The following is a 23655-nucleotide window of genomic DNA, read 5'->3' as shown; positions in this document are numbered from 1 at the left end:
AGCCAGACAAGGCCCAAAAGGAGGTGTTTGGCAATTCCGTGCAAGCAACACCACGGCGTGCATGCGTTGGGTCTCCGTCCAACGGCAGGCTAGAAACAGTAGGCCAGGCACCGCCAACGTTGAACAAGTTCGGATGTGTTGCATTTTTGCCGGCCGACTCTTGTGTAAAAAAGTCTAATTGGTCAAGTGGCGCAAAGCAGGGGCAAGCTTTGGCAACAGGCCAACGCGCCTTCTTCCAATCCGATCTCCGTCGTCCAAGGTCGCTGAATCGCGGAACAGTTCAAGGTCACAGCGGTGGCTTGCGCCTCCCAGTCAGTCAGGTCCAAAATGCTTGGCGCAAACGCCTGTGCCAATGTTTGGGCCAATGTTTGGGGATGTCAGCTGGTCTCCAGGCAGACTCCTCGCCATCCAATCAACTGTCCCGCCCCGCCTCTCTTTGCCGCCGCTAGCCCGTCGTCTGCCGCCATTAATTGACGCTTGAAACGCCAGCCAGCCAACCGCCAACCGCCAACCGCCAACCAGCGATCAGGAACCAGGAACCAGGAACCGCTAAATCGTTCCTTTCATCCCTTCGTCCCTTCGTCCCTTCGTCCCATGATCCCTTGATCCCGTCATCCATGTCCATGTGCCACGATCTAGCACCTATGGATCGAGTTGAATACTACGTAGTGGAATCAGTCCTTGATTGAAGCTATCCAGCTGGATGGGTTAGCCCCTTTTTATGGATATCACAGATCATCGACTGAGTCATTTGATCAGGGGGTTATCTGTATTGAAAATAGCGGCTTCAAGGCCGTGGCGCGAGCCTTTGTGAGGCTTTTCGGCGATACCGGTGCATCGTAGGCTTTTTCCGTTGACACTACATTGTCTTGCCGAATCCGCTGCATGTCTGTCATCTTGATATACGAGGAAGACTGCTAAAATACAGCAGACACCCACCGTCGCACTTTTAAATGCCTCCCATATATCTGCTAAAGCGGTCGGTCCGCGGCCACACTTTATATGTGTACTTGTCCTTACATAATGCCAACCCAACTCCTAACAAGTAGATACAATGCCCTAAACGCACGTCCTTTACCTCGGACCGCCGCCATTATCTGGTGCTCCGGACTCCAATACGCACTGTCCATGTACAATATGGCCTGGCCGGGGGGTGGACGGCAACGTAACCTTTCTACACGTTACCTGCTTCACATTCGACTTGTGCCTATGCTTATGCTTGGGAGTTGCGGAGCCTCAGAGCTTGATGCGACTTTTCTCTCTTGAGTGTACAACTACTGTCTACCGGTCCAGGGTCCAGCTATCCGATATCAATCCCTTACTCTGTGGCCCACTTACCACGTCCATCAAACAGCTATCCTAGCTTGACCCAACTGCTGCAGAAGCCAATATCCCCATGTTCAGATCCGGGGTCGTTGGCGCATGGGCGTTCAACTCCCAACCTTCCCCCGATAAGATGTACTTCTGGTACAAAAACAATAGTTGATTGGGCGGTAAGCTGTTCATGTAATCCCCCCTGCCCTACCCCCCACAGCCCAATGTCCGAGACCAAAGCCCCGTCCCGTGATAGAAGCACAAACAAGGGAACGAGAAGTCGCCATTGCCGTTGCTTGTGATGAGAAGGGACACGCTGCCGCCTTTAGAAGAAAAGCTGCCACGAAGCTGCCAAACCACAGATACATCAGATAAGAAACTGCTCTACCCAAAAGTAGGCAGGGATATTATCCGCGCCCTGCTATGGCGTATACCAATGCTCCATATCGCAACCAAATGATAGGATTCATCGGGGAAAGCCTCCATCACATGCAATCCAGAGTTGAGATAAAAGATGAAAATAGTGTTGCCTGGATTGTGATAAACATTCCCTAAACTGCTTGTGTTGCTGTTGCATATAGCTGGTGCGACATTTAACGAGTTCCGTTATATCATGTCGCAAGTTGTTAGATGAATCAGCCGATACTCTCGCAATGGCCAACAGAATAATCCTGTAAAAATAGACCATAACTTGTGATAGCTCTTAACCTAGTCGGCTCATGCCTGTCGGTAATCTCGGCTGACGGTTCCTTCCCCCATCACTAAAGTGATAGTGGAACCATACTACACATAGCCGTGGTAGCCTCTGACTAGGAAAAGGTCGGCCAGCAGCGCCACGCCACGCGTTAAAACATCGAAAATGGGCAATCTGGAAGAAGTCGTCACTGACTTGGTCCACTGGGTTGCCCTGGACCGTATGCAGGCTGGTTGTACTGCACGCTGGGGCTCATGCCATACACTGGCTGGCCCTGTTGTGAGCCTTGATGCATCATGACAGGTGCAGTTGGGCGTCCTGGGCTTGGATAGCCACTACCGCCTGGACCTGGCTGCGGTGGCCCAGTTGGCGGCATGTACTGTGGATGGCCACCATGGTACATCATCTGAGGAGCCGCAACCATTCCTTGGGGATGGATGAACTGGGGCTGCATGATCATGGGGCCTGCCATCTGGCTTTGTTGGGGTGGCCCGTAATGAGGATTGTTGGAGAAGCTGCGGTATTGTCCCATTTGCGGGTTGCCAGGGCCCATGAAAACCGGCTGTTGATATGGGACTTGGCCAGGATACGCAACTGGAAGCTGGCCCATACGCGGAGAGGCAAACGACTGAGCTGAGTTAGAGGGCATCATCCGATGATCCTCAGTACCGTATGGCGGAATGGGCACCGGGCCATGCTGTGGTGCGTGCATTTGCATAGGTGCCATATGTGGTGACTGTCGAGTTCCCAAGCCATGGGCACCATGCTGAAGGTGGAATGGAAGCTGGTGCTGGTGTGGCATCTGAGGAACGACATGTGTGGGATTTGGGGTCGCCGTCGAGGGGCCGTTGAACGGCTGTCGGTCAAAGTGTTCCGTGTATGTGAGATGCATGGTCGATTCGGGCTTTTCATCGTCCTTCAACTGTCGCCACGTTGGTAAGGTGTCGAATGATGGACGTAATCCGCCATTGTCGTCCCAGTTACGGCCGGCAGGAGGAGCCACAGTTTTGATGTGTGACAGAATCAAGCACTTGCTCACATCCACCTTCTTCGTTTTACGGCGGATGACGGGTGTTTGTGGTGCTGTGGGAACAGGACTTTCAGCGACATGGTTGACCGAGGTCCGTGGGCTAGAGCCAGCACTGGCATGGCTATTGGGATTGAAGGTAGCAGCAAAGGGACTAGGCCGGAATTCATGGCTGTTGGGATTCAACTTGGCGCCCATCTGACCAGGAGCCCCGCTTAGTCGCCTGTTAAAGCCAGAATCGACATTGCCAGATGGGCCTGTAGGGGGAGCACGCATTTCATGGCCGAGATTATGTGACGTAGTGACAGGTGGCTGCGAATATCTTTGCTGCTCGACATTGCGAAGCCTTTGAGCAAGGTTCCCGGTCTGCTGTGAAGGACCTCGGTTGCCCCGGAAAGGTTGGGCATGGAACGTCTGCTGTGGAAATTGCTGGCGAGGTGCAGTATGCCTGCTACCGTTGCCAGCTGGTCCAGATGCCTGTGGTACCACAGCACTTCGTGACGAACGGCCATCACTTGTATTAGCAGAAGTGTTGGTGTCAGGAGTCTTGGCCGTTGCGGAGCCCTTGACAGGCTGGGCCTTGTCCTTGCTACCAGAATCCGCCTTGGTCTTGGCCATTTCCTCCGCATTTTTCATGGCCTTTGCCTGGATTTCCTTTTGCTTTGCAGGGTCTTTTGCAATAATCGAAACAAGGTCTTTAGGGACCGGGGTTGACAATTTGAAACTAATAGAGAAATTCTTCAGTTCGTTCAACTTGACTTCCTTATCAGCTCGGGCCTTGTTGTTCCGAGCCTTCTCTAAAGTTGAGCGCTCTTGGGACGCAAAGCTCCTGAAAGAGTTCAAGACGTCACGCTCAACAGTAGCTGTAGCGCTTGGGGTCGGTTCTTTTGGCTGGGAGGACGCATTTCGGGAGGATGAAGTAGAAGACGGACCGGTAGTGGTCACCTTCTCTGTGGTTTTTGATTCGGGTGTCTGAGATTCGGCAGGAAGGTTCAGAACAGGGGAAGGCTTGGACTCAGTAGGCGTTTCTTCCGTAGTCTTGGGCGTAGACGCCTTCGGAGGCTCTGCTTTTACAGGAACGCCATTCTTAATCCCCTCTGAGGCTTGTGGCCGTGTTTGCTCCGTCGAAGCGGCCTGTCTCTTGACAGGAGCTTTGAGTTGTGATGAAATAATAGCCGGGTCAACAGGTGCGCCTTTCACGGTCGACTGAGATGTAGGTGCTCGTTTTGCAGGAGGCGTGTACCTGTTTTCTCGGCCACCCCCAGATAAAGGAGGGAAGTCCTGGCGGAGAACGCCACTGTACCTATAGTAGATGTAGTCAGTAATCCGCTTGTGTCTTGATGCAGTAACAGAGCTTCGAACATACTTGTCTTCTTCGTTTTGGGCCCCAGCACCGGTACCACCAGCATAGTCCATTACGCGCTCCTCAGCAACATGGGCAGTTGTTGCAACGCTACGCTCGATTTCTTTGGCCTTCTTGTCGGCAGCGGCCACTCTCTCACGGAATTGGGGGTGGCTCTTGTTAATGGCCGTAGTGTATAAGCTCTCATCGTAATCAGTTCGTAGGCCAAACAGCTTCTCGTTTGCTGCAAACTGATCCCAGTGTCCACTAGCGGCCGTAGCTTCCAGACTGCCATCCACACCATCAGCCGCATCAGGAATCCATGGCTGCAATGTGCGTTCGTTTCCAAGGCGGCTGTTGGAGATAGCTGTGTCTGTGCGAAAGTTTGATCGATTTCCTATTCGTTCATACCCTAGGTCAGTATCTGCTGGTAGACGAGATATGGTATATGCAGCATACCATTTTGCCCGCGGCCATCGGCCCTGGTGGCACCACCTCCGCTCGACGCGCCCTCTTTCTTGGGGACAGGCATTTCGAAAAAGAAGAATGAAACGCTCCAATCGCTAATACAACTTCAGTGCTGGTCAACGTAGGCGGTCTCGGTGTAGCATCCAACGAAATTCTCCAGCTCGTCCCTGGAAGGAGAGTAATCTTGCACTGCTCGATCCTGAGCGTATGGCTTGGAGGGCTGGTTAGGATACGCTCTACTTAGATGAAAGGTTAGATGTCGGCACGCAGAAGTAAAAACGTTGGAGACGTGGCAATTAATATAGCGAAATCGCAGGGGGCTAGAAGAACCGCTGGAGTCCCATGTTCATCGCACCTTGCACGTCAAAGTTAACCGCACATGGACGTTACCACACAGCGGCATCTATGCATATAGACGACCAAGGAGTGAGACAATGAACATGAAAACAATCTACACGAACCTCGGGATGATGATGAGGAATCTCTGTGTCACGGGAAGTCGGGGTCCAGGATGAAGTTTTGGCTAACGTCTCAGCCAGAAACGACCAAAAAACGGTCCGCTATCGACGACTCTCCCCGCTTCTATTATAGGAAAAATTAGCAAAGAGTGATTCAAAAGCGCTCGGGCTGATTGTCGTTTTTTTGGTAGACTCAAAGGCCTCGTCGTGGTTGGGAATAAAGAAAGCAAGTGAACAATGTTGGTCAAGTAGGCGCAGCGCCAGGACGGGGGGAAAGGAGCGCCGGAAAGAGGAGGTCGCGTGGCTTACCTAGAGGGAAAGCGAAAGACAGTAAGGTAGGAGGAAGGGTCTCCGGCGTGCCGTCCAGCTCGACGGTGCTATGACTGCCACACAATGGGCAAGGAGAACATGGAAAGATGGAAAATTGAAGCCGAGAAAGGGAGAAGTTCTCTGGCCTGTGGAGGTTGGTGATGAGGCTTTGTTTTCCCCTACCCTGTCACACTTGCCCAAACTACAATGAGGCGTTGGTGGGCCGCAAGCCGATACTTAAGTAAGTGGGCAGCCATACTCAGGAAACGGACACGCGGGTGGAGGCAGGAGGTACTCCGCTAGGAAAGTCCCTAGGCAGGTACTTGGGTACCTTGGGTAGACATTTAGCATTTCAGTAGTACTAGCATAGTCCAGAGTATGTACAGTGGCATAGCACAGCCAACCAGGCATGAGACACAGTGTCCTGTGCCCTGACCACGACGCCTACACTGTACCACTGGACAGGTCTGGTACAAGCAATGTTCAGTCAAGTCCGATGTCCCGAGGGGGGACTCGTAGTAGTGCTTCTTGCGCGAGAATAACGACTGGGCAATAGGGACCTGCCTTTAAACAGAGTCTCGCACTGTTGGCACAATACGGGGCCTTTGTCACAGTATGTCCTGGCATATGTGTATGTGCCTTGAACTCTCAATGAACCATCAATGAACTCTCGAACAAACATCAAATATTACAGCACCACATGACCGACGCCCAGCTCAGTAACTTAGGTACGTAACTGGTGTTTGATACATGGGCACTTGTTGTTGGGATTCTGTGAGGTACTTCTTCACGACCCAACTGCCGGTGGATTTCCAACCAACGGCCCGGGCTACGGAGTTCTGGTTCAATGTACTTAGAAAATGGTGGCATCCTAGTGGCGGGACATGACAGCCCCAGAAGCCTAAAGCGTCCTTGCATGCAATATATTGTGACACCAGACAATGTGGATGCTGGTGTGAACGGTTGCCCCCGGCTCGAAACACGTTGACATGCATGCAGGCGCATCCATTCTGATGTGTACCATTCAGGCGTGAATATTCAGGATCACCACGACACCGAAGAGCATGTTGGAACGCTACGTGAACAAAGGGGATTTCTACTACAGATATTCACAAATACGGCAGCCCCGGCCCACCCATTCTAGACGACTTTAAATCTGTTGGTACAAGCTCTTTTCGCCGTTGTAATACTCCTGTTATACCTGAAGACCAATCTCCTCAGCATACGGCAGCACAAACAAGTCACCGACAGTGGAAACTGTGGCCTTGCCATCCAGGAGAGACTTGGCAGCCTGCGGCACAATGGACGTTAGTTTCTCGCCCTAACAGCATTGTATAGTATAGTGTGATACAAGAACAAGCCGTAACTTACAGTCTTCAGTTTATCAGCAGTAACGCCATCAATTCCCTTGGCGAGAGCGGCGAGTTCGGAAGCCTTGCCGCTATTGACAAGGCCGGACCCGGCCTGCAAAAGGCTAGGTGAACGCAGCTGAGCCTTCTCCAGAATGTCGAACTTGGCATTGGCAACGGCCTTGGTAACGTCCTCCTTGCTAACGGTGCCGTCAGCAATGCTCTTCAGGGCCTTGGCCGTCTCCTCAGCACCCTTGCGCACAGAGGCAGCGTTGCCGGACAGCTGGACGGTCAAGAGACCAGCATCAGAGTAAGCCAGGTTGGAAGCAGAGACAGAGAGACCAGATGTTCCAGCGGTAGCCTTAGAGAGCAGGCTGAAGCCAGGAGACCACTTGATTGTGGGCTGACCACCAAGCAGAGCAGCCAAAACGGCAATCTCGGGCTTGGAGCCAGAGGCATCGGATCCAGGGAAAGCAATGACCATGGCGTTGCCGCCGGGGTGACTTGTTCGCTGTTCACCGCCGTGGTACTTTGAAGCCTCAGTCTTGAGGGTCTGGCCGTTCAGAGATTTGACAGGCACGTCCTTGAAGAACTGACCGACCCAGTTGGTTAGGGCACCAGTGGAGGCACCGTCGGCGACGATGGCAATATTAGGTTTAGAGTACACGACATCGGCGTAGCTAGCAATGTACTCCTCGTTGAGATACTTCTGGACGGGTGATAAGGACGAGGGATAGACTGAAGCACCAAGGCCATTGTGGAAGGCAACCGCGTGAGCGTTGTCCAAGGCAAGAGCAGCAACGTTGGCGTTGAGTGCGGCCTGCTTGAGGTGGAGAACCCGCTCGACATCTTCGTGGAACTCATGAGCTATAGTTGGTGTTAGCCTATATCGCATTGAGAATTAATTCGCGGCGACCGATGTCTCACTGGTGTACTTGGTCATGGAGACCACTTCGGCGAGGAGTTCGGCAAAGTAAGGTAGATCCTCGCGGAGGAAGCTGGCCTCAAGGACGAGAGCCTCTCTGGTATGAGAGGCATTCAATTGGCCGCCAAGAAGTTCGGATTCACGAGTGATACGGAGCGCAGATCGTCGTTGTGTGTTCTGATGGCACAAGCAAGTTAGCTCGGGTGGCATTTTTGAGCGTAAGTATCAGGTCGTTGCGGGAAGACATGCCTTGAAGGCGAACTCCTCAAGACCGACAGTCAAGCCGGGTAGTGGCTGGTATCGTGTACCAGCCTTGGCAACAATGGCAAGTTTGGTAGTCGGACCATGAGCATCCCTTGAAGCAACCTTCAACCCGGACACATCCGTCGTCTCGAAGGCTCCCGTCGCGGCAGCGGCAGCGAACCCACGGCGCTGCAAGGACTGGACGCTGCAGGACCGACGGACGGCCTGCTGTGCGCTTTTGGCGAGAGACGATCTCGAGATCATTGTCGAGGGTGAGGGCGTAGGCAATTGGATATCCTTCGGCCGTCGTGGTGCAGCAATTGGATCTCAAAAAGAAGTGCCTCGTTCGTTCCACGAACCAGCTCCCGTCTAATTTTCGGCCTCGGGGATTGATTGGGAATCACGTGATTGGATGATCAACTCTAGGCCTGCCACTGGTTGCCGAAGCTTCATGCGGGTAGGGGTACCTTCAGTCCAAGTAGCACTACCAGGCATATTCCGATAGTGGTGGAGTATCATGTCCAAATACTTCCAACTCGTAGCCTTCAAAGTTCCAACCACTTGAAGAAAGTCGAAGGTACCTAAAGTAGCTAGTTGCCGGATTTAACCACTGACACAGTAAACCACAATAAAACCAATAGCAATGGCAATTTGGTTTATTGCTCGCATGACAACTCAACTCGAGCGCTCCCACCCTAGTGCCATGTCCTACGTAAATTTTGAATGTACTTAATAACCTAAGCTGCAACGGGAATCAACGTGTATAGCACCTCGACATGGTTCTCAAAATTCACGTGTTCTTACGTCAACTTCCAGTTACGCCTTACAGGCTTCAGCCCGGTACAGTATTATTTTTGCCGGTGGTGGATGAAGTTTTGATTCGCTGACATGAAACCCAGGGCCAGAACGGCTACCCTATAAACATGTGACTGGCTTGCCTTGATGAGAGAGGTAAGCCCTGCCCTTGGCGTTACTGGTGGTGTTATTTATTCGTGGTGTCTTCATTATTAGTAATGAATATAAACCAGCTTGCTCTGATGGTTAGACGATGCGTACCCTGTTGTTTAGGTTAACTGGCGTAGCGTTTATTGAGTTGGGAAGTTTTGGAGACTAACACTAGTAATGGAGTATGTATTTACATATTTCGATACGGAGTAGCTTGTTAGAAGTTCTCCTGCGGACAAGATAGGATGTGAAATATGCACCTGAAGTGATGAACGCCTTCGCGTAGATTTCGCTAAACTTCTAAGTTGGTTGAATTACAAGGTAGAGCAGCTAGCAGCAACTGCGACGGGTCGCGGTACGGAGTATTGGGGTTGAATGAAGGTCTGGCTGCTTGCACTGTGCAGCCTTCGGTACACGTCCGACGCCACAGCCTAGACGCTCAGCCACATTAAGTTACTCTGTCCTCCGTCCGGAGTACTTGCGCAGTAACAGGTTGGTTCCATTCACCACCTAGGAAAAATTGGCAAATCCGCAACCCGTCAATTGACTGTTTTTTCTTTACAAAACCCTCCGCACCTCAACATTACCTTTCATCTACTTGTGTCACAAGTGAAATCCAACGCAACCAAAGGTGGTCGGCACCTTTTTTTCTTTTAAGTTACATATTGCAGTTCAATGCCGTACAGGTAGTCATAGTGGTAGCTCTAGAGATTGTGAGAGCATCTCTAGGAGCAGAGCAATGCTTGTCGTTAGTCTTCGCTGAGCTCCAGCCGTGCGTCGTCAAATGGGCTGTCGCGGGACAAGGCTGACATGTTCACAAACAGACCAAACATGCCGCAGAGCTTTGTGCTCTCCTAGTCAACGATCTTTTTGGCGAACTCCCATCCGTAGGTTCTTCCTCAACCCACTTCGGGTTTTGCGGTGCTGTGCTTGTCGCGGTGCTGACTTTTCTTCGCTTCGCCCAACAGCGCATTTTGGTCGCGCTCTTCACCAAGGGCCGATGCACACTTTCACAGCTCGTTCAACATGTATCACTCGGACCACGGCATCTTCGGAACGGCCTGGGTGTTTTGATTCAACAGAATCTCCTCTACCATTACACTGACCCTGATACGGGAGGAACCAGCTACGAAGCCAACTCGGATGCCTGCTACAACCTCGTGCGATCCGGTAAAATACTGGAGGTCATCAACAGTCAGTATGGCACAGCCGAGAGAGACCTTGTTCAAACCCTCATGCAACTGGGCTATGCTAGAGTAGCGGACCTTACACATGCGTTTACGTCTCGAGCTCCCAAAACCAATGGACATACGAACGGATCACATGAGTCATCATCTGGCCTGATAGAGTCTAAGAACCATCTGAACTCGGCACTGTCACGGTTAATACAGGCAGAAATACTGGAAACCGTTCGCCCCGATTCATTTCGCAATCCTGCCGAGGTGTATCGGGAAATTGAAGCTGATGTTACAAAGACAGCTCCTGGGGAAAAGGCGAGCAAGAACAAAATAGAACAGCACATGCAGATTGTGGAGCGGTTCAAGACATTCCGTGACCAGAGCAAGGCCCTCAAACGGCAGCTAGATCAGACTTCCGGACCTTCTACAAAGAGAAGGAGGCTACAAAATGGCTCAAGTCATTCAGATCCCTTTGACGATGATGTCGAGTTGAATGTACGTCTAACTCGACTGAATTTTTTTTGTTTCTTCCTTTTTTTTTTTTTTTTTTAAAAAAAACATATAGCAAGAGAGTTACTAATGCCATATCTACCAGCCCAATGTTGTGGTTCGAGTCAATCATGAAAAGTGCTTGGTTGAGCTTCGCAACCAAAGACTTGCCGATTTCGCGGCAGATATGCTTGGCGAGACTACAGGCCATGTTTACCGCTCCCTCCTGGATTTACTGACAGCAAAGGTCTCCAGATGTCGAGCAGATCCTTTGGTTGGTGAAGAGAACAAAGGACCACAGCCCAGCGTCACCACATTGCAAATATACGAAAACTTGAGCGATGAAGTCAAGGTTCTCGGCGGTATTGGAAAGGCTCCAAAAGACAAGATAGATTTTGATAGTGCCGAGAAGATAAGATCGGGACCTTATTCCTATGACAGCGATTCGGATGAGGAAGACGAGCCAGAGGTCAAGGCTGCCCCTGTCCCTCGCGGACGTTTGGCTAGAGCTGCAGCTGCAGCTGCGGCCGCGGCCTCGGCCAAAGAAAGCGAAGACGAGGGATTTGAGGACGATATTGATGTCCAGGGGGGCCATACACATACCAACGGCGACAGGTCAACCAAGGTCAAATTCGAGGATGGGGCTATAGCTAAAGACAGTCGCCTGGACCAGATGCGCCAACATCTTCTGTTACTGGCCGAGAGCAAGCATCGTTTTGTACGTCATTGTGGAACTCAGGGCCGGGGCCAGTGGACCGTGGACTTTGAGTTGTTGATGGACCGTCTCCGTGAGTCTGAGCTTGACGCATACATTGAGCAGTCGTTCGGACGTCATGGCCTTCGTTTGACACGAATTCTGCGGGAGAAGGGGAAACTTGACGAGAAAATGCTGCCGTCAGCTGCCCTCATGAAGAAAGGTGACGTCCAAGGGAAAATGCTAGCGATGCAAATGGCAGGGTTGGTGGATGTTCAGGAAGTGCCGAAGGACAATAGCAGACTGGCCAACCGAACTCTGTTCTTCTGGTTTTTCGACGGCGAACGAGTTCAGTCGCAATTGTTGGATGATGTCTACAAGGGTATGTTACGGTGCCTGCAAACGTTGGATGTGGAGCGGCACAAGGAGCGCAACATTCTCACGTTTGTGGAGAGAAAGGACGTCAAGGGCAAAGAGGAAGAAGTGATGACTGCGGAGCATTATAACAAATATAACCGACATTTGGAAGGCCAGCAGAAACTGCTCGGCCAGGTGATGCGGCTGGACGACATGGTTGCAGTGTTTAGAGATTATTGAGGATACCAGCGGGCGGGCGACGCTTGACGTTGTTACACCACGACCAAACTACCCCTAGACGGATGGATATAGTTATATACTATCCCTTTTGAGGAGGCTATATTTTATGTAACATATATGCCAATTTGACATTGTTGTGGAGAAGACTTTGAGGGCATTGTCTGATGATTGTTGTTTGGGGTCGTAGTTGGTTTGTAGCCGGGCATGCATGCCTACATGCATCGCGCCATTTGCGTGTGATCTTGCGAGGAATAGTTGTAGCACATTGTCACACAGAACTACAGCCGCTTCCTTCCTCAATAGGTCGGTTTTGAGCTAACAAAAACAAAACACAGTCATGGCTGGCTACTTTTATATAAGTATATCATCAATGATATTACTAGTACTATAATGCGGTAGAGCTATTTATCTTGTCATACCCTCAGTGTGAGCCTAAAAGTGGTGGCCACAATTCGTAGATTGCCGAGGAGGAGAGGACATGGACATTTAATACTAGAGGGACGAATTGTCCGGTGTGCCATGCACGCACTTGCGCCATGCATTTCAGTGTTGTTACCAGAACATTGAACGGTACTTCGCGTCTCTGGCGCAACCACGGACCATTAACGTGTGACCAATACAGTGGACGTAGCGCTGACTGGTCCCCTCGCCTGGCCACCCGGCCACCCGGCCACAGGTACGTAGCGCACTAGTAGGGTCAATCAATAGCACCTGAACTCAGGAACATTGAACTGTCAAAAGTCGGCTCAAGGGGCCCAATGTTCCCATGTCCCCACGTTCAGCGAGAAAGCTGGCAAAAGCACATGCACTGACCCCAACCATCCGCTGTCGCCAGCTCCCGATCTCGGGAACCACACGCCAGGCACACCTACGCCATTCAAAAAATTTCCCCATCCGTCATCAGCCCATTTCCCCCAGAGACGACGTTTTTTTCTCTCACTCCTCATTGCTTTCACTTCATTGTGACAACCTCAACCGCCAGATCGGCCAGCGGGAGACCCTTCGCATTCCCATCGCCCCGAACCGCCTCACAATGTCACCCCCGACTGGAAATGCAGGCCGAGAAAAGGAGTCTAACTTGGCCAGACTCCTTGGCTCAGGTACACCATTCGCCAATTGCAAGCTCCGAAGTCCTCAACCTACTGGAGTGCCCGAGGCTTTGTGAGCTTACCCAGGGTCTGATGCATGTGTACTGACCGGTTGCAGGCTCCGCTGGTATCGCCGAGTTGGCAATTTTTCACCCCGTACGGCAAATTCTGGACTCTTGGCAACCAGACGGTGGTTGTTGAGACATGCTGACATGATTTGCCCAGGTTGATACGATTGCGAAGCGATTAATGAGCAACCAGACACGAGTAAGGAGAATTCTGACACAAGATGCTGCGCACCTCTGCATATCACATACACTGGAGATAAGAAACTTGCCACGGACGAGCTGACAATGCGATTTCTCACAACCCCCAGGTTGCCAGTGCGAGCCAATTGAACCAGGTTATTTTCAAGGACAAGGCTAGCGCTCCTTTGGGTCGAAAGTTCATCTCGCTGTTCCCAGGTCTCGGTTACGCAGCCGGTTACAAGGTCCTTCAAAGAATTTACAAGTATGGCGGTCAGCCTGTTGCACGCGACTATTTGGCCAAACACTATGGACAGGACTTTGAGTCGGCTTTTGGCAAAAAGACTGGCAAGGCCATCATGCACTCTACTGCTGGCAGGTGAGCGGACCCCCCGTCGCCGTCTCCCAGGTTGCTCGATGGGTTTTGCCATAGGAAAAGGTAAAGAAACAACAGCAACTGATCATGTTTGTACTGCAGTCTAATTGGTATCGGTGAAATCGTCCTTTTACCCCTCGACGTCCTCAAGATCAAGCGCCAGACAAACCCCGAGGCTTTCAAGGGCCGTGGTGTCCTTAAGATTGTTGCTGACGAAGGGTTTGGGCTATACCGTGGTTGGGGATGGACGGCTGCTCGTAATGCGCCTGGCTCATTCGCGGTATGTTAAGTCCTGGGTCACCTTTATTTGCGCCACCCGGCTCGTAGACTGATGATGCGCCTTTCGCAGCTTTTTGGCGGTTCTGCTTTTGCCAAGGAATACATGTTCCATCTCCAAGATTACAACAAGGCTACGTGGTTCCAAAACTTTGTTGCTTCAATTGCCGGCGCTTCAGCTTCACTTGTTGTCTCTGCTCCTCTCGATGTCATCAAGACTCGAATCCAGAACCGCAACTTTGACAATCCGGAGAGTGGATTCCGCATCTTGGCCAACATGGCTCGCAAAGAGGGTTTCTCGAGCTTCTTCAAGGGCCTGGTTCCCAAGGTAAATGAATGGTCCCTTCGATGCCTGCGTCATATGAATTCCGCTGGCTCTCTACCAAACCGTTAACGATTGCTGACATCTCTATCAGCTTCTCATGACCGGTCCCAAGCTCGTCTTCTCTTTCTGGCTTGCTCAGACACTCATCCCCGCCTTCGATGTTGCCTTCTCCAAGAAGTAATAGGCCACATGCCACTCCTGCTATTTTACAATCTGGAAATGCTTTGTAATGGGAATGGATTTTTTCTGACGTTTATGTATATACATATATTCTTTTTGTGGATGTGAGTTGGATGGGCTGGAAAAATAAGCTTGTTTGGCATTTGATGACGGTAGACTACTGCCCTTGGCTATTTGCAAATAGATGGAGCGAGGGTTGGACGAGTCGGAATTACGAATGTGGATAGATAACTCAGCTCCAAAATCATGGCCTATTGAGATTATCAAGACCTATGTAACACTCACTAGAGACCATTTCAATGTCCGTGGCACGTTTGTAATTGAAACATTTGGGGCGAACATTGCCGCCCCGAGCTCATCAAGCAAGGCGACTGAAACTTGCCTGTTTTCGGGCAGCTTATCGTCTCTGTATTTTTCTCCCTTTATATGCTTTCCATAAGGCTGACCGTCTGGTCTATGTGGAGGTTTTCCAACACTACACGGCCTGCTTCGTGTTCTAAGCATGTAATCCAGCGGTAATCTTTTTGGTCCAAAGTGCTTAGTCTGTTGCCTTATAAACTTGCAACAAGTATGCTGCGTCCTCGAATGTCTTGGGAGCAAAGTCAAGCTTCGGACAGCCATTCATCATGCTTTCGAACATGGAGTGGGCCACACCGCAATTCTTACTAGAGGACAGTCACTCGACGGCATCTAGAATGTTCTTGAGGCCATGGTTCTATGTGACAGTGCCTCTGGGTAAACATTGCTACAGTGCAGCCGAGGGGAGACGATTCCGTGACCGCAAAGTGTCTCATGCACTGGAGACAGAGTCTACATAACACCATTGTAAACAAAGGACAACGCGGCGTCCACGTTGCACAACTGACGTCATCGAGCCGCTAAAGAACTCAAAGCGCACGTACGGAGTACACCTAGGACTAACATGACATATGTACAAGACGGAGCACAATGGACGGTATCGCCCGCCTATCGAGCCCTTGCCTCTCCGCGACTCCATGCCGACAAGCTCCAGCCCAAAGACCATCCGTCGTCCACGTCACGCATAACTGCAGCTTCGTAGCGAATCGGCGCGCGACAACTATGGTTATGTATGCACAAGCATCACACACTTTTTGTGTATCCTCTCACAAAAGGGAAAAAAAAAAAAAAATAAAAAAAAAATAAAAGGTCTGAAATGTACCTTCCAGCCCAGGTCGTATGGAGTGTTACACGCGTGGCTTGAACAATGGCCCCTCGTTCCCGCCCGTTGCCCCCCGCAACAGTCAGTGCTCCAACGTAAACATGGCGCCCGCCTTACAGCCCAATGGCTGGGTGGGCTACTGAGCCGTCGTCAACAATCCGGGGCCCTTCAAAGCTATCAATTTGCCGCTCCTTCCTCCCCGGTCTGCCCAAGTCTGTATCCATCCTCTGATTATCGATTTGCGAACCAAGACAAGATTATGAAGAGACGACCTTGACACTTTTGACTTTACATCTTGCGAGTCCTGTTTTTTGTTTTGTTTTGATTACATTACACGATACCAATTTTGTATAGCTTGGTGGACATATTCGATCCCAAAAAGAGTAAGCGGCTGCTGTCCGCATTCCTCGTCAGTCCACATCGCATTCCTCAACAAAACATCACGGAAAAAAGGGTCTCTTGAAGCAGAGGACCCGGTATTCCTCGAAGATGTCACTGTCAGATTGGGAGTCGACTTCGTCCCGAGATGGAGAGAGATACCTAAAACACCAACATTCTGCTTCTTCGGATCACGGCGTGCGAGCTCTCGTTCCTATGTGCGTAATTGTAGCGTTTTTCTCTTTCAAACCCATCCCACTTCCTTCTCTTTCGTGCTTCTTTACTTTTTTTCTTCTATCCGGATAAAACTTACCCCATTTTTTTTTAAAAAAAATTTCATGTTCATCTCGGCGACGCGAGACTAACACCCAGCAGGTGGGATAGCTCAGATCCTGAACGAGCTCCGCCGCCTCTACCACTGAACCCCCAGTCGCCCGTCTTGACTTCGCGTGCCGGCACATCGAGCGCCATTCAATCTGCGCATGCTGCCTTGAACGAGAGGGCGCGGGAAAACAGTGCCGTTGTCAGGCGCGGCGACGGATCACCAGAGAGAGCCCTCGTCAAGGGCGCTTCACATCGCCGTTTGCAGTCGCTACAGCCTGGTTCTGTACGAGACCTGAGCTTGATGATTGAAGGAAACTGGAGCAAACAAGACCTCAGACCCTCAACACCTACAACACCGCGGGAATTACCGCCCGAGCCGAGGTCTGACGGAGACTCTGCCAATTCAACCCCGATTCCGGGACCCAGCTTGACGCCTATTTTGAGGCCGACGGCCAGACGGCTTACCCAGCAGAGTATACTGGGCGAGAATACGCCACCCCAGAGCTCGACTATGTTGGCTCTGCAAAACATGGGCACCAAATCTGCTTCAAGAGACGCAGAGCCTGCTCTGTCTAACATCACAAACGGCTCCACGCCTAAGCAACCTCCCTATTCCGATGATGTATCCGCTCAACTTCTTACGCTCACAAACATTGCGACATCTCTGCAGAAGGAGATGTCGGCTTTGAGTCGGCGAAGTCGGGACAATGCTACTGATTTACTAAGCTTGAAGGAGGCGACCAAGTCCAGAGATGAGGACGTCAGGAAGAGCCTCAGAGAGCTTGTGGGCAACATTAACGAGCAGTCCAGTCGGATCACCTCCTTCAATGGTCCGTATCTTGATAACAAGCCCTTTGGCTCACCTCCCACGCATTCACGAGCGTTTCAACTTCCCCGGATACCATCACCAAAGAGCTTTGCTGAATCGATTGACCGTGGCTCCATCAGCACACCTTCTCTGTCCGGAGTAGACACATCCGCTTCACTCATCCTTTTGGAGAAAATTTGGAATGGGCTCGGCACTAAAGAAGGACAAGAGTCACTGGTTGGCTTGCTTACCCAGTTGTCCCAGAAACTTTCTGGGCTAGCTACCTCTGCCAAGGTCGACGAGTTGGCAGAGTACATTCGTTCGCAATCAGAGAATGCTGTTGTACTTGGAAGCGCAACCGGAAGCGGAGGTTTGGGCAATCAAGACATGGAGCTGGAAAGGGGTGGGCTTGTGACCCAACGAGTCGATCGACTTCTCTTCAACGGAGAAAACAGAAGATCCTCGGCACCTTCTGCGCGTGGCGCGGAGCTTGTAAATGAAGAACTTCTGAACATCATCCGGTCCGTCAAAGACAGCGTCACCCAGGGTGGTGGTTTAACCGCAGAGGTTAAAGCTCTAGTGCGCGAACTCAGGGGTGAGGTTCTTGGCATGGGGCGAGAACTAGGCAAGAGATTGGAGAAGGTCGGAAGTAAAGGAATTGAAGAGGCTGAGGCTCCTAGTAAAGACGAGGTTTCCAGAGTCATTGATGAAGGCTTGGAGCAGATGAAGGAACAGCTCAACAACGTCTTGCGAGAACATCGACGCCAGTCTGCCCAGACCCAGTCTTCACAAAAGACGGTGGTTGATTATAAGGAAATCTACAATGCTATGCGAGCTGCGTTGCGTGATAACGAAGCCTCTGCCGACGAGACACCCGACTTGAGCCGAGAAGACGTCATCGAGGCAGTCAGAGACGCTTGGGAAAATTACAAGCCTGAGATTGAAGTGCAACAGCTCGGTCTTGAACGGGATGAAGTCTTGGCTTGCCTCAAAGAAGGCCTTCAAGAGTATGCTCCCCGGGATGAGCGACCTGAGGCTGCAACTAGAGAAGAAGTATTCAAGGCTGTTGTGGAGGGACTCAAGCACTTTGCTCCTCCCCAGGTTGAAACCCCAGCCTCCCTGTCACGAGACGAAATCATTGACGCTGTTCGTGATTGCCTTGAGGAATTCGAGTTCCCCGTCGCCGCATCCGCTGTTGGCACCGAGTTGTCGCACCGCGATGTCGTTGACGCCGTGCGCGAAGGTCTCAGTGGTCTTGATCTTCCTCGAAATGATGCTCTTATGGCGGTTCCTAGCAACAACGATGAAATTGCCTCCCGTCTTCAGGACATCATGGAGTATATGAAACTTGAATTCAAGGCCGCCTCCGAGTCACATCGTGATGTCGTTCATCAAGCTGTGCGTGAGGGCCTCAGCGAGCTCGATCTTCCTCGTGGTGATGCTCTTATGGCAGTCCCTGCCAATACTGATGAGGTTGTCTCTCGCCTTCAGGACATGATGGAATACATGAAGCTTGAGTTTAAAGCTGTCTCTGAGGAGGCCAAGGAGAATGTGGCCGCGAATGGACGAGACACTGAGCAAGTACTTGACGCCACCAAGGATGGACTTGAAAATCTTCGCATCGCTATTGAAAGCTACGTCGACAGAGTTTCTGGTGTTGCTGGCCACGAAGAGTTTATGGACAACATGTCAAGAACCATGGAGGAGTTCAAGGAGGAAGTTTCCAGGGCTGTATCCTTGGCCAACGACAGCTCCCGTGAGGAGCTCCAAGCACACCTGGAGGGGTTGCGCGAAGTTGTCAACTCTTCTATGGTTCCTGCATCTAGCCCTACTGTTCCTAGTGTCAATAATCAGGAAGTCCTTGAGGCTCTCCACAATGGATTGACTAGCCTTCGACAAGAAATCTTGCGGCCTCGACCTGAGACAGGCGACATCTTGGATGCCATTCAAGATGGCCTGAACGATCTCCGCGCGGCCCTTGAAAGAGTTATCAACAAACCTGTGGACTTGACTGCCAACGACGAGGTTCTGGATGCGCTCAAGTCCGGGTTGGATGGCGTTAGGTCTGATATTGAGACCCTCCGTGACAGCAGCAACGAAAGAGCTGTTGCGGCTGTTGCGACTGCTACAGAAGAAGATACCAGTCGAGCAATTATTCCCGCCGACATGGTGAAGCAAGACGACATTAAGAATCTCGAAGTCCTCATCACTCAGCTCAGGATCAAAGTTGAGGCAATGGAACCAGAGACGGAGACTGTTCAGCGGGATGATTTGGCTCGCCTGGAAGATATGCTTCGTAGCGTTCAGGAGGGTGTCAATGAAATCTCGACTCGAGAGCCACCCGCTGCTGCCGAGCCTGCCAAAGAAGTGCATGAGGCCACTGACACTAACAATAGTGATGCTGCTTCCAAGGACGATGTCCAGGCTATTGAGACTATTCTCCGAAACACCAAGGCCAGCCTGGACGATCTCGTTGAGGGTGAACAGGCGGTCCGTAAGGAGCACCTCGATGCCATCGAGGCTCTGGTTCTGGAGACGCGTGAGACCATGACGTCCATGACCGAGCAGCTAGCCACTATTTCACAGAAGGAGGATCTTAATGCGTTGGAAACTCTTGTTACACAACTTAGCCTTGGTCTCGAAGAAATAAAGGAAAGAAGCGACAAGGCACCGTCCTCCGATGAAGAGATGGCCACCAAGACTGGTCTTGAGGCCGTCGAAGCTGTTGTTCTGGAGATCAAGACAGCACTCGATGGCTTGACATCGACTGATTTTGCCAGCATCTCCAACAAGGAAGACGTGTCCAACTTGGAGACGATCCTCAAGGAGGCCAAAGAGAAGATCGAGGCACATACCGAATCGAATACCAAGGCACTTGATGACCGTCAAGCTGAGATTGTTGGTGTTGCCGATCGCGTCACGGCGGTCAAAACCTTGTTGGAAGAGTTCCAGGAAGCTACCAAGAGTAAATTGGAAGATGGGTCATCGGGAATTGATGCTGTCACAAAATTGCTCGAAGGCATGGGAGAAAAAATCGACAAGAACGAAAACGTCGGCGCCGACCTCAAGGAAATGTTCGAAACGATGAAGACCCAGTTTGAAGAGAACAAGGAAGTTGTTGCTGGTGCCCGGCTGGAGTCCAATGAGAAGCTCCAGGAGGCGGCAGACAGCATTGGTACAAAGATTGACGACAAGATCACGGAGCTGAATGCCAAGTATGATGAGTTCAAGGCCACGTTGAACGAGAAAAGCGAAGCCACCGAGGCCCGGGAAATCGAGACCGAAGCTGCTGTAGTTGGCACCAAGGCTATTGCCGAGGACTTGAAGCTTCTTATTGATACCCTTGGCTCGACTGTCACAGACTCTTTGGAGAAGATGGAAGAAGCATCCAAGACAGTCTTCTCCAAGGTCGAGGATCTCGCCACCCGTACCGAGGAGATTGACACTGAGGGTAAAACAGAACACCAGAAGACCCGTGACCACTTACAACAAGCTGTCGCTGCTGTCGAGAGCTTGCAGGGGGAGATAAAGGAACACCAACCCGAGATCCTGACAGCTGTGAAAGATATTCTCCTGCTGGTAGGAGAGCACTTTGAACACTCCAAAACGGCTTCCACCGAACTTCAGGACAAGATTGCTGAGGCCAAGCCTGTCGAGCAACAAATGCTTCCGCCCCCTGAGAAGTATGATGACTCAGCAGTGCAGGAGAAGCTCAATCTCATTGCGGAACAAAAGTATGACGACTCAGCTGTACAGGAGAAGCTCAATCTCATTGCGGAACAAAAGTATGACGACTCAGCTGTACAGGAGAAGCTCAATCTCACTGCGGAACAAAAGTATGACGACTCAGCCGTACAGGAGAAGCTCAATCTTATTGCAGAACAAAAGTATGACGATTCCGAGATCAAGGAGAGGCTGGATAGACTGGTCGAGCAGCAATATGATGACAGCCCAGTTCATGAGAAGCTTGATAGACTGGTTGAGCAGCACTACGATGATGGCCCAGTCCATGAGAAGCTCGACAAGCTCGTAGATCATAGCACCACGTCAGCCCAAGCATTTGCCCAGCTGGAGACATTGGACAAGGTCCATCAATCTGTCGTCAATACTGCTGCCGAGATCTCACAGTTCCTGTCTTCGCAGACACAACGAATCGAAAATGACCACGAGGATCGGGAAAAGACTCTTCAGGATACTGTGATTGAATTGGAGCGCAAACTCGCTGAGCGAGAACACATGGAAGCAGCTATTCTTAGCCTCAAGGATGAAGAAGATAGGCTTCGTAACAGTGTTCTCAATCTGCGGACAGAGCAGGAGAGCTTAATTAGACAAAAGACTCGATTGACAGGCGATGTTTCCTCTTTGGAGACAGCCTTGCGTCTGCGCAAGGAGGAGCTGTCAGATATGGAGCACCGCGCAGAGAGACTGGAGAGACGCATTGTGGAGGGCGTCATGGACCACTCTCGGGTACTATTGATGGCCAAGGACAGCAAGGGACGTGACGACATGAACCGGAAACGTGTGAAGAAGCCTGTTGGTGAAGATGGCGAAACTGGCGGTCCTAAGTTGAATCGCCCTGCCCTTAGCATGGCTCTGGCCACCAGGCGAAACCTTGGGGTTCCCACACAGAACGGATCCGCGAGACGTATTGCGTCGCTCAGCCAGATGAATAGCAGCTCGCCATCTGGTCTGGTCAAGAGAAGCCAAAGCGTACGCACAGGAGCTGGCAATGCTCTCCGGAAGCGAAGTTGGGGCGGAGGTATGGCAAAGGGGGTTGGTGAAGAAGACAAGGAGAATATTCGCGTTGGTGAGACCGTAGAGGAACTTGACGAGCCGGATACAGCAGCTCCCTCTCCAGTGGCAAGCACTGTTGCGTACACAGCCGACAATGACTCTGTGATTGACTCGCTGGTGGACGATGATGGCGAGGGCAGTGATACAGGGACACTGAGAAGAAGCAGCGTTGGCACAACGGTCATGTCAAGCCAGTACACGGAATCGGAGGCAGGGTATAGCGAGTACGATGGGACGGAAAGCGACTGGACGGAGAGTCAAGTTGGGACGGATGTCGGGGCCGAGAACGGGCTGGTTATTTATGAACAGTAGCGGTAAGGATGATGAACAAAATATAGGTGCAATTTGGGGATGCTTTGGCCCTCGGCACTTCTTGATATGATGTATGGATTACATCATATGGATTACACGGCAGAGATTGTTAACTTTGAGCGTTCTTGTTTTGCCTTGTTGTGTAGGTATCAATTGATAAGTGGCCAACCTTTTGCGTCTTTTGTGAATATAGCGTGCGCGTAGGTAACTTATTTGATCAAATACTTGTATTATTAACGACTCCGTCCGGAATGGGGTGAGTGTGCTGCTACTAGTTGGTGAGTTACTCTGTACGGGGCTTTTTGGCCTCGTTTCTCGTTGGCGACACCAAGTGCCATGTATTGAGATTTCAATCGAGCTTTTGCCGAGGAGTAGCTGCTGCATTGGATGTTTCCTATCGCCTTGCGGAGTATACCGAACAGACTTGCTAGAGGAATATCCGGGGTTGAATTTGATGATAGTCGCGTACGTGAGCACTGTGCGGACTGTTGATGGACGAACGCCACTTTGCGCCGTGCCGGAATTTTGGTGGTTGTGGGGATACTAACTACAGTGGGTGTATATTCTAGAGCCCACATGCGACCTGCCAGGCGGCAGTCGAGCTGTGAAACCACCAGACTCAAAAAACCAGGCCTCCCCCCACGCGTCTCGCAGTCGCGCCCGCCCAACGCTCGGCATCACCCGCAATGGAGCAAAATATCCTCTCCACGCCTGAGCTCTCGCCCCTCGAGCAGGAAGTCCTCGAGGAATACGAACGGCTGGCCGGCAACATGAAGCAGGTGTGTGGCTCTGCGGTTTTTGCGTCTCCCCCTCCCCCCCGGCCCCAGCGTTTCTCGCAGACAGCCACGGATGGAGGAAAGGAAAGGCGGTGGACTGAGAAGCTGACGCCCTGGTGTGTGTAGTTGGCGAGTGTGCTGGACGACCTTGCTTCGAACCCGTCGACGGAAATACTGGATGGGCTGCGGGACCTGGAGCGCAAGACGAGCCTGGCGTTTACGCTGCTCAAGGCGAGCGTGTACAGCATAGTGCTGCAACAGGAGATTGATTGGGGCGGCGGGAGGGAGGAGTGACTTGTTCCCTTGTTTGCGTTTTTCCTGGCTGGCATTCCTGCGAGACGGGATGATAGGGCATGGTTTTGACGGCAAAGGTTAGGTAGGGGAGGACATGGATGCGTGGACAGACTGGCTCGACAGATGGGCCTAATGATGTAAATGATACCCTGGATCATGATGGCGACGCTCTGAATACACTTGCAGCATGTGTCACGGTGGCTCTCTAGCCATTGCGCGACACGCGTTTGGTTTAGGGGAATAAATAAATGTACATTTAGTATACAC

General features: G+C 51.4%; 6 protein-coding genes across 6 annotated transcripts; 4 read left to right on the top strand and 2 right to left on the bottom strand.

Annotated features, from left to right (window-relative positions):
• Positions 1 to 2195: 2195 nt before the first annotated feature.
• MAA_01866 (PAB1 binding protein) lies at positions 2196 to 4909 on the bottom strand (the record flags this gene model as incomplete). Its single annotated transcript, XM_007819864.2, has 3 exons — positions 2196 to 4338; positions 4402 to 4774; positions 4837 to 4909. The coding sequence occupies 3 exons, from the start codon at positions 4907 to 4909 to the stop codon at positions 2196 to 2198; spliced, it is 2589 nt and encodes an 862-aa protein (XP_007818055.2).
• A 1898-nt stretch (positions 4910 to 6807) lies between these two features.
• MAA_01867 (Peptidase M16, core) lies at positions 6808 to 8393 on the bottom strand (the record flags this gene model as incomplete). The annotated part of the gene is made up of 4 exons (XM_007819865.2): positions 6808 to 6933; positions 6984 to 7828; positions 7889 to 8063; positions 8163 to 8393. The coding sequence occupies 4 exons, from the start codon at positions 8391 to 8393 to the stop codon at positions 6808 to 6810; spliced, it is 1377 nt and encodes a 458-aa protein (XP_007818056.2).
• A 1420-nt stretch (positions 8394 to 9813) lies between these two features.
• Positions 9814 to 12032, top strand: MAA_01868 (RNA polymerase III Rpc82, C -terminal; the record flags this gene model as incomplete). The annotated part of the gene is made up of 3 exons (XM_007819866.1): positions 9814 to 9822; positions 9899 to 10747; positions 10848 to 12032. The coding sequence occupies 3 exons, from the start codon at positions 9814 to 9816 to the stop codon at positions 12030 to 12032; spliced, it is 2043 nt and encodes a 680-aa protein (XP_007818057.1).
• Positions 12033 to 13065: 1033 nt separating this feature from the next.
• MAA_01869 (Mitochondrial carrier domain protein) lies at positions 13066 to 14523 on the top strand (the record flags this gene model as incomplete). Its single annotated transcript, XM_007819867.2, has 7 exons — positions 13066 to 13132; positions 13239 to 13276; positions 13346 to 13387; positions 13497 to 13744; positions 13844 to 14021; positions 14091 to 14345; positions 14434 to 14523. 7 exons carry the CDS (start codon positions 13066 to 13068, stop codon positions 14521 to 14523), a joined length of 918 nt encoding a protein of 305 aa, XP_007818058.2.
• A 1668-nt stretch (positions 14524 to 16191) lies between these two features.
• MAA_01870 (chromosome segregation ATPase family protein) lies at positions 16192 to 22318 on the top strand (the record flags this gene model as incomplete). Its single annotated transcript, XM_007819868.1, has 2 exons — positions 16192 to 16298; positions 16456 to 22318. The coding sequence occupies 2 exons, from the start codon at positions 16192 to 16194 to the stop codon at positions 22316 to 22318; spliced, it is 5970 nt and encodes a 1989-aa protein (XP_007818059.1).
• A 686-nt stretch (positions 22319 to 23004) lies between these two features.
• MAA_01871 (DASH complex, subunit Dad3) lies at positions 23005 to 23388 on the top strand (the record flags this gene model as incomplete). Its single annotated transcript, XM_007819869.1, has 2 exons — positions 23005 to 23097; positions 23221 to 23388. The coding sequence occupies 2 exons, from the start codon at positions 23005 to 23007 to the stop codon at positions 23386 to 23388; spliced, it is 261 nt and encodes an 86-aa protein (XP_007818060.1).
• Between the last annotated feature and the right edge of the window lie 267 nt (positions 23389 to 23655).

Source organism: Metarhizium robertsii (genome assembly GCF_000187425.2).
Source record: "Metarhizium robertsii ARSEF 23 chromosome Unknown MAA_Scf_1, whole genome shotgun sequence".
NCBI lineage: Eukaryota > Fungi > Ascomycota > Sordariomycetes > Hypocreales > Clavicipitaceae > Metarhizium > Metarhizium robertsii.
Note: the sequence above shows the minus strand (reverse complement) of the source record. Positions and strands in the feature narration are given on the sequence as shown.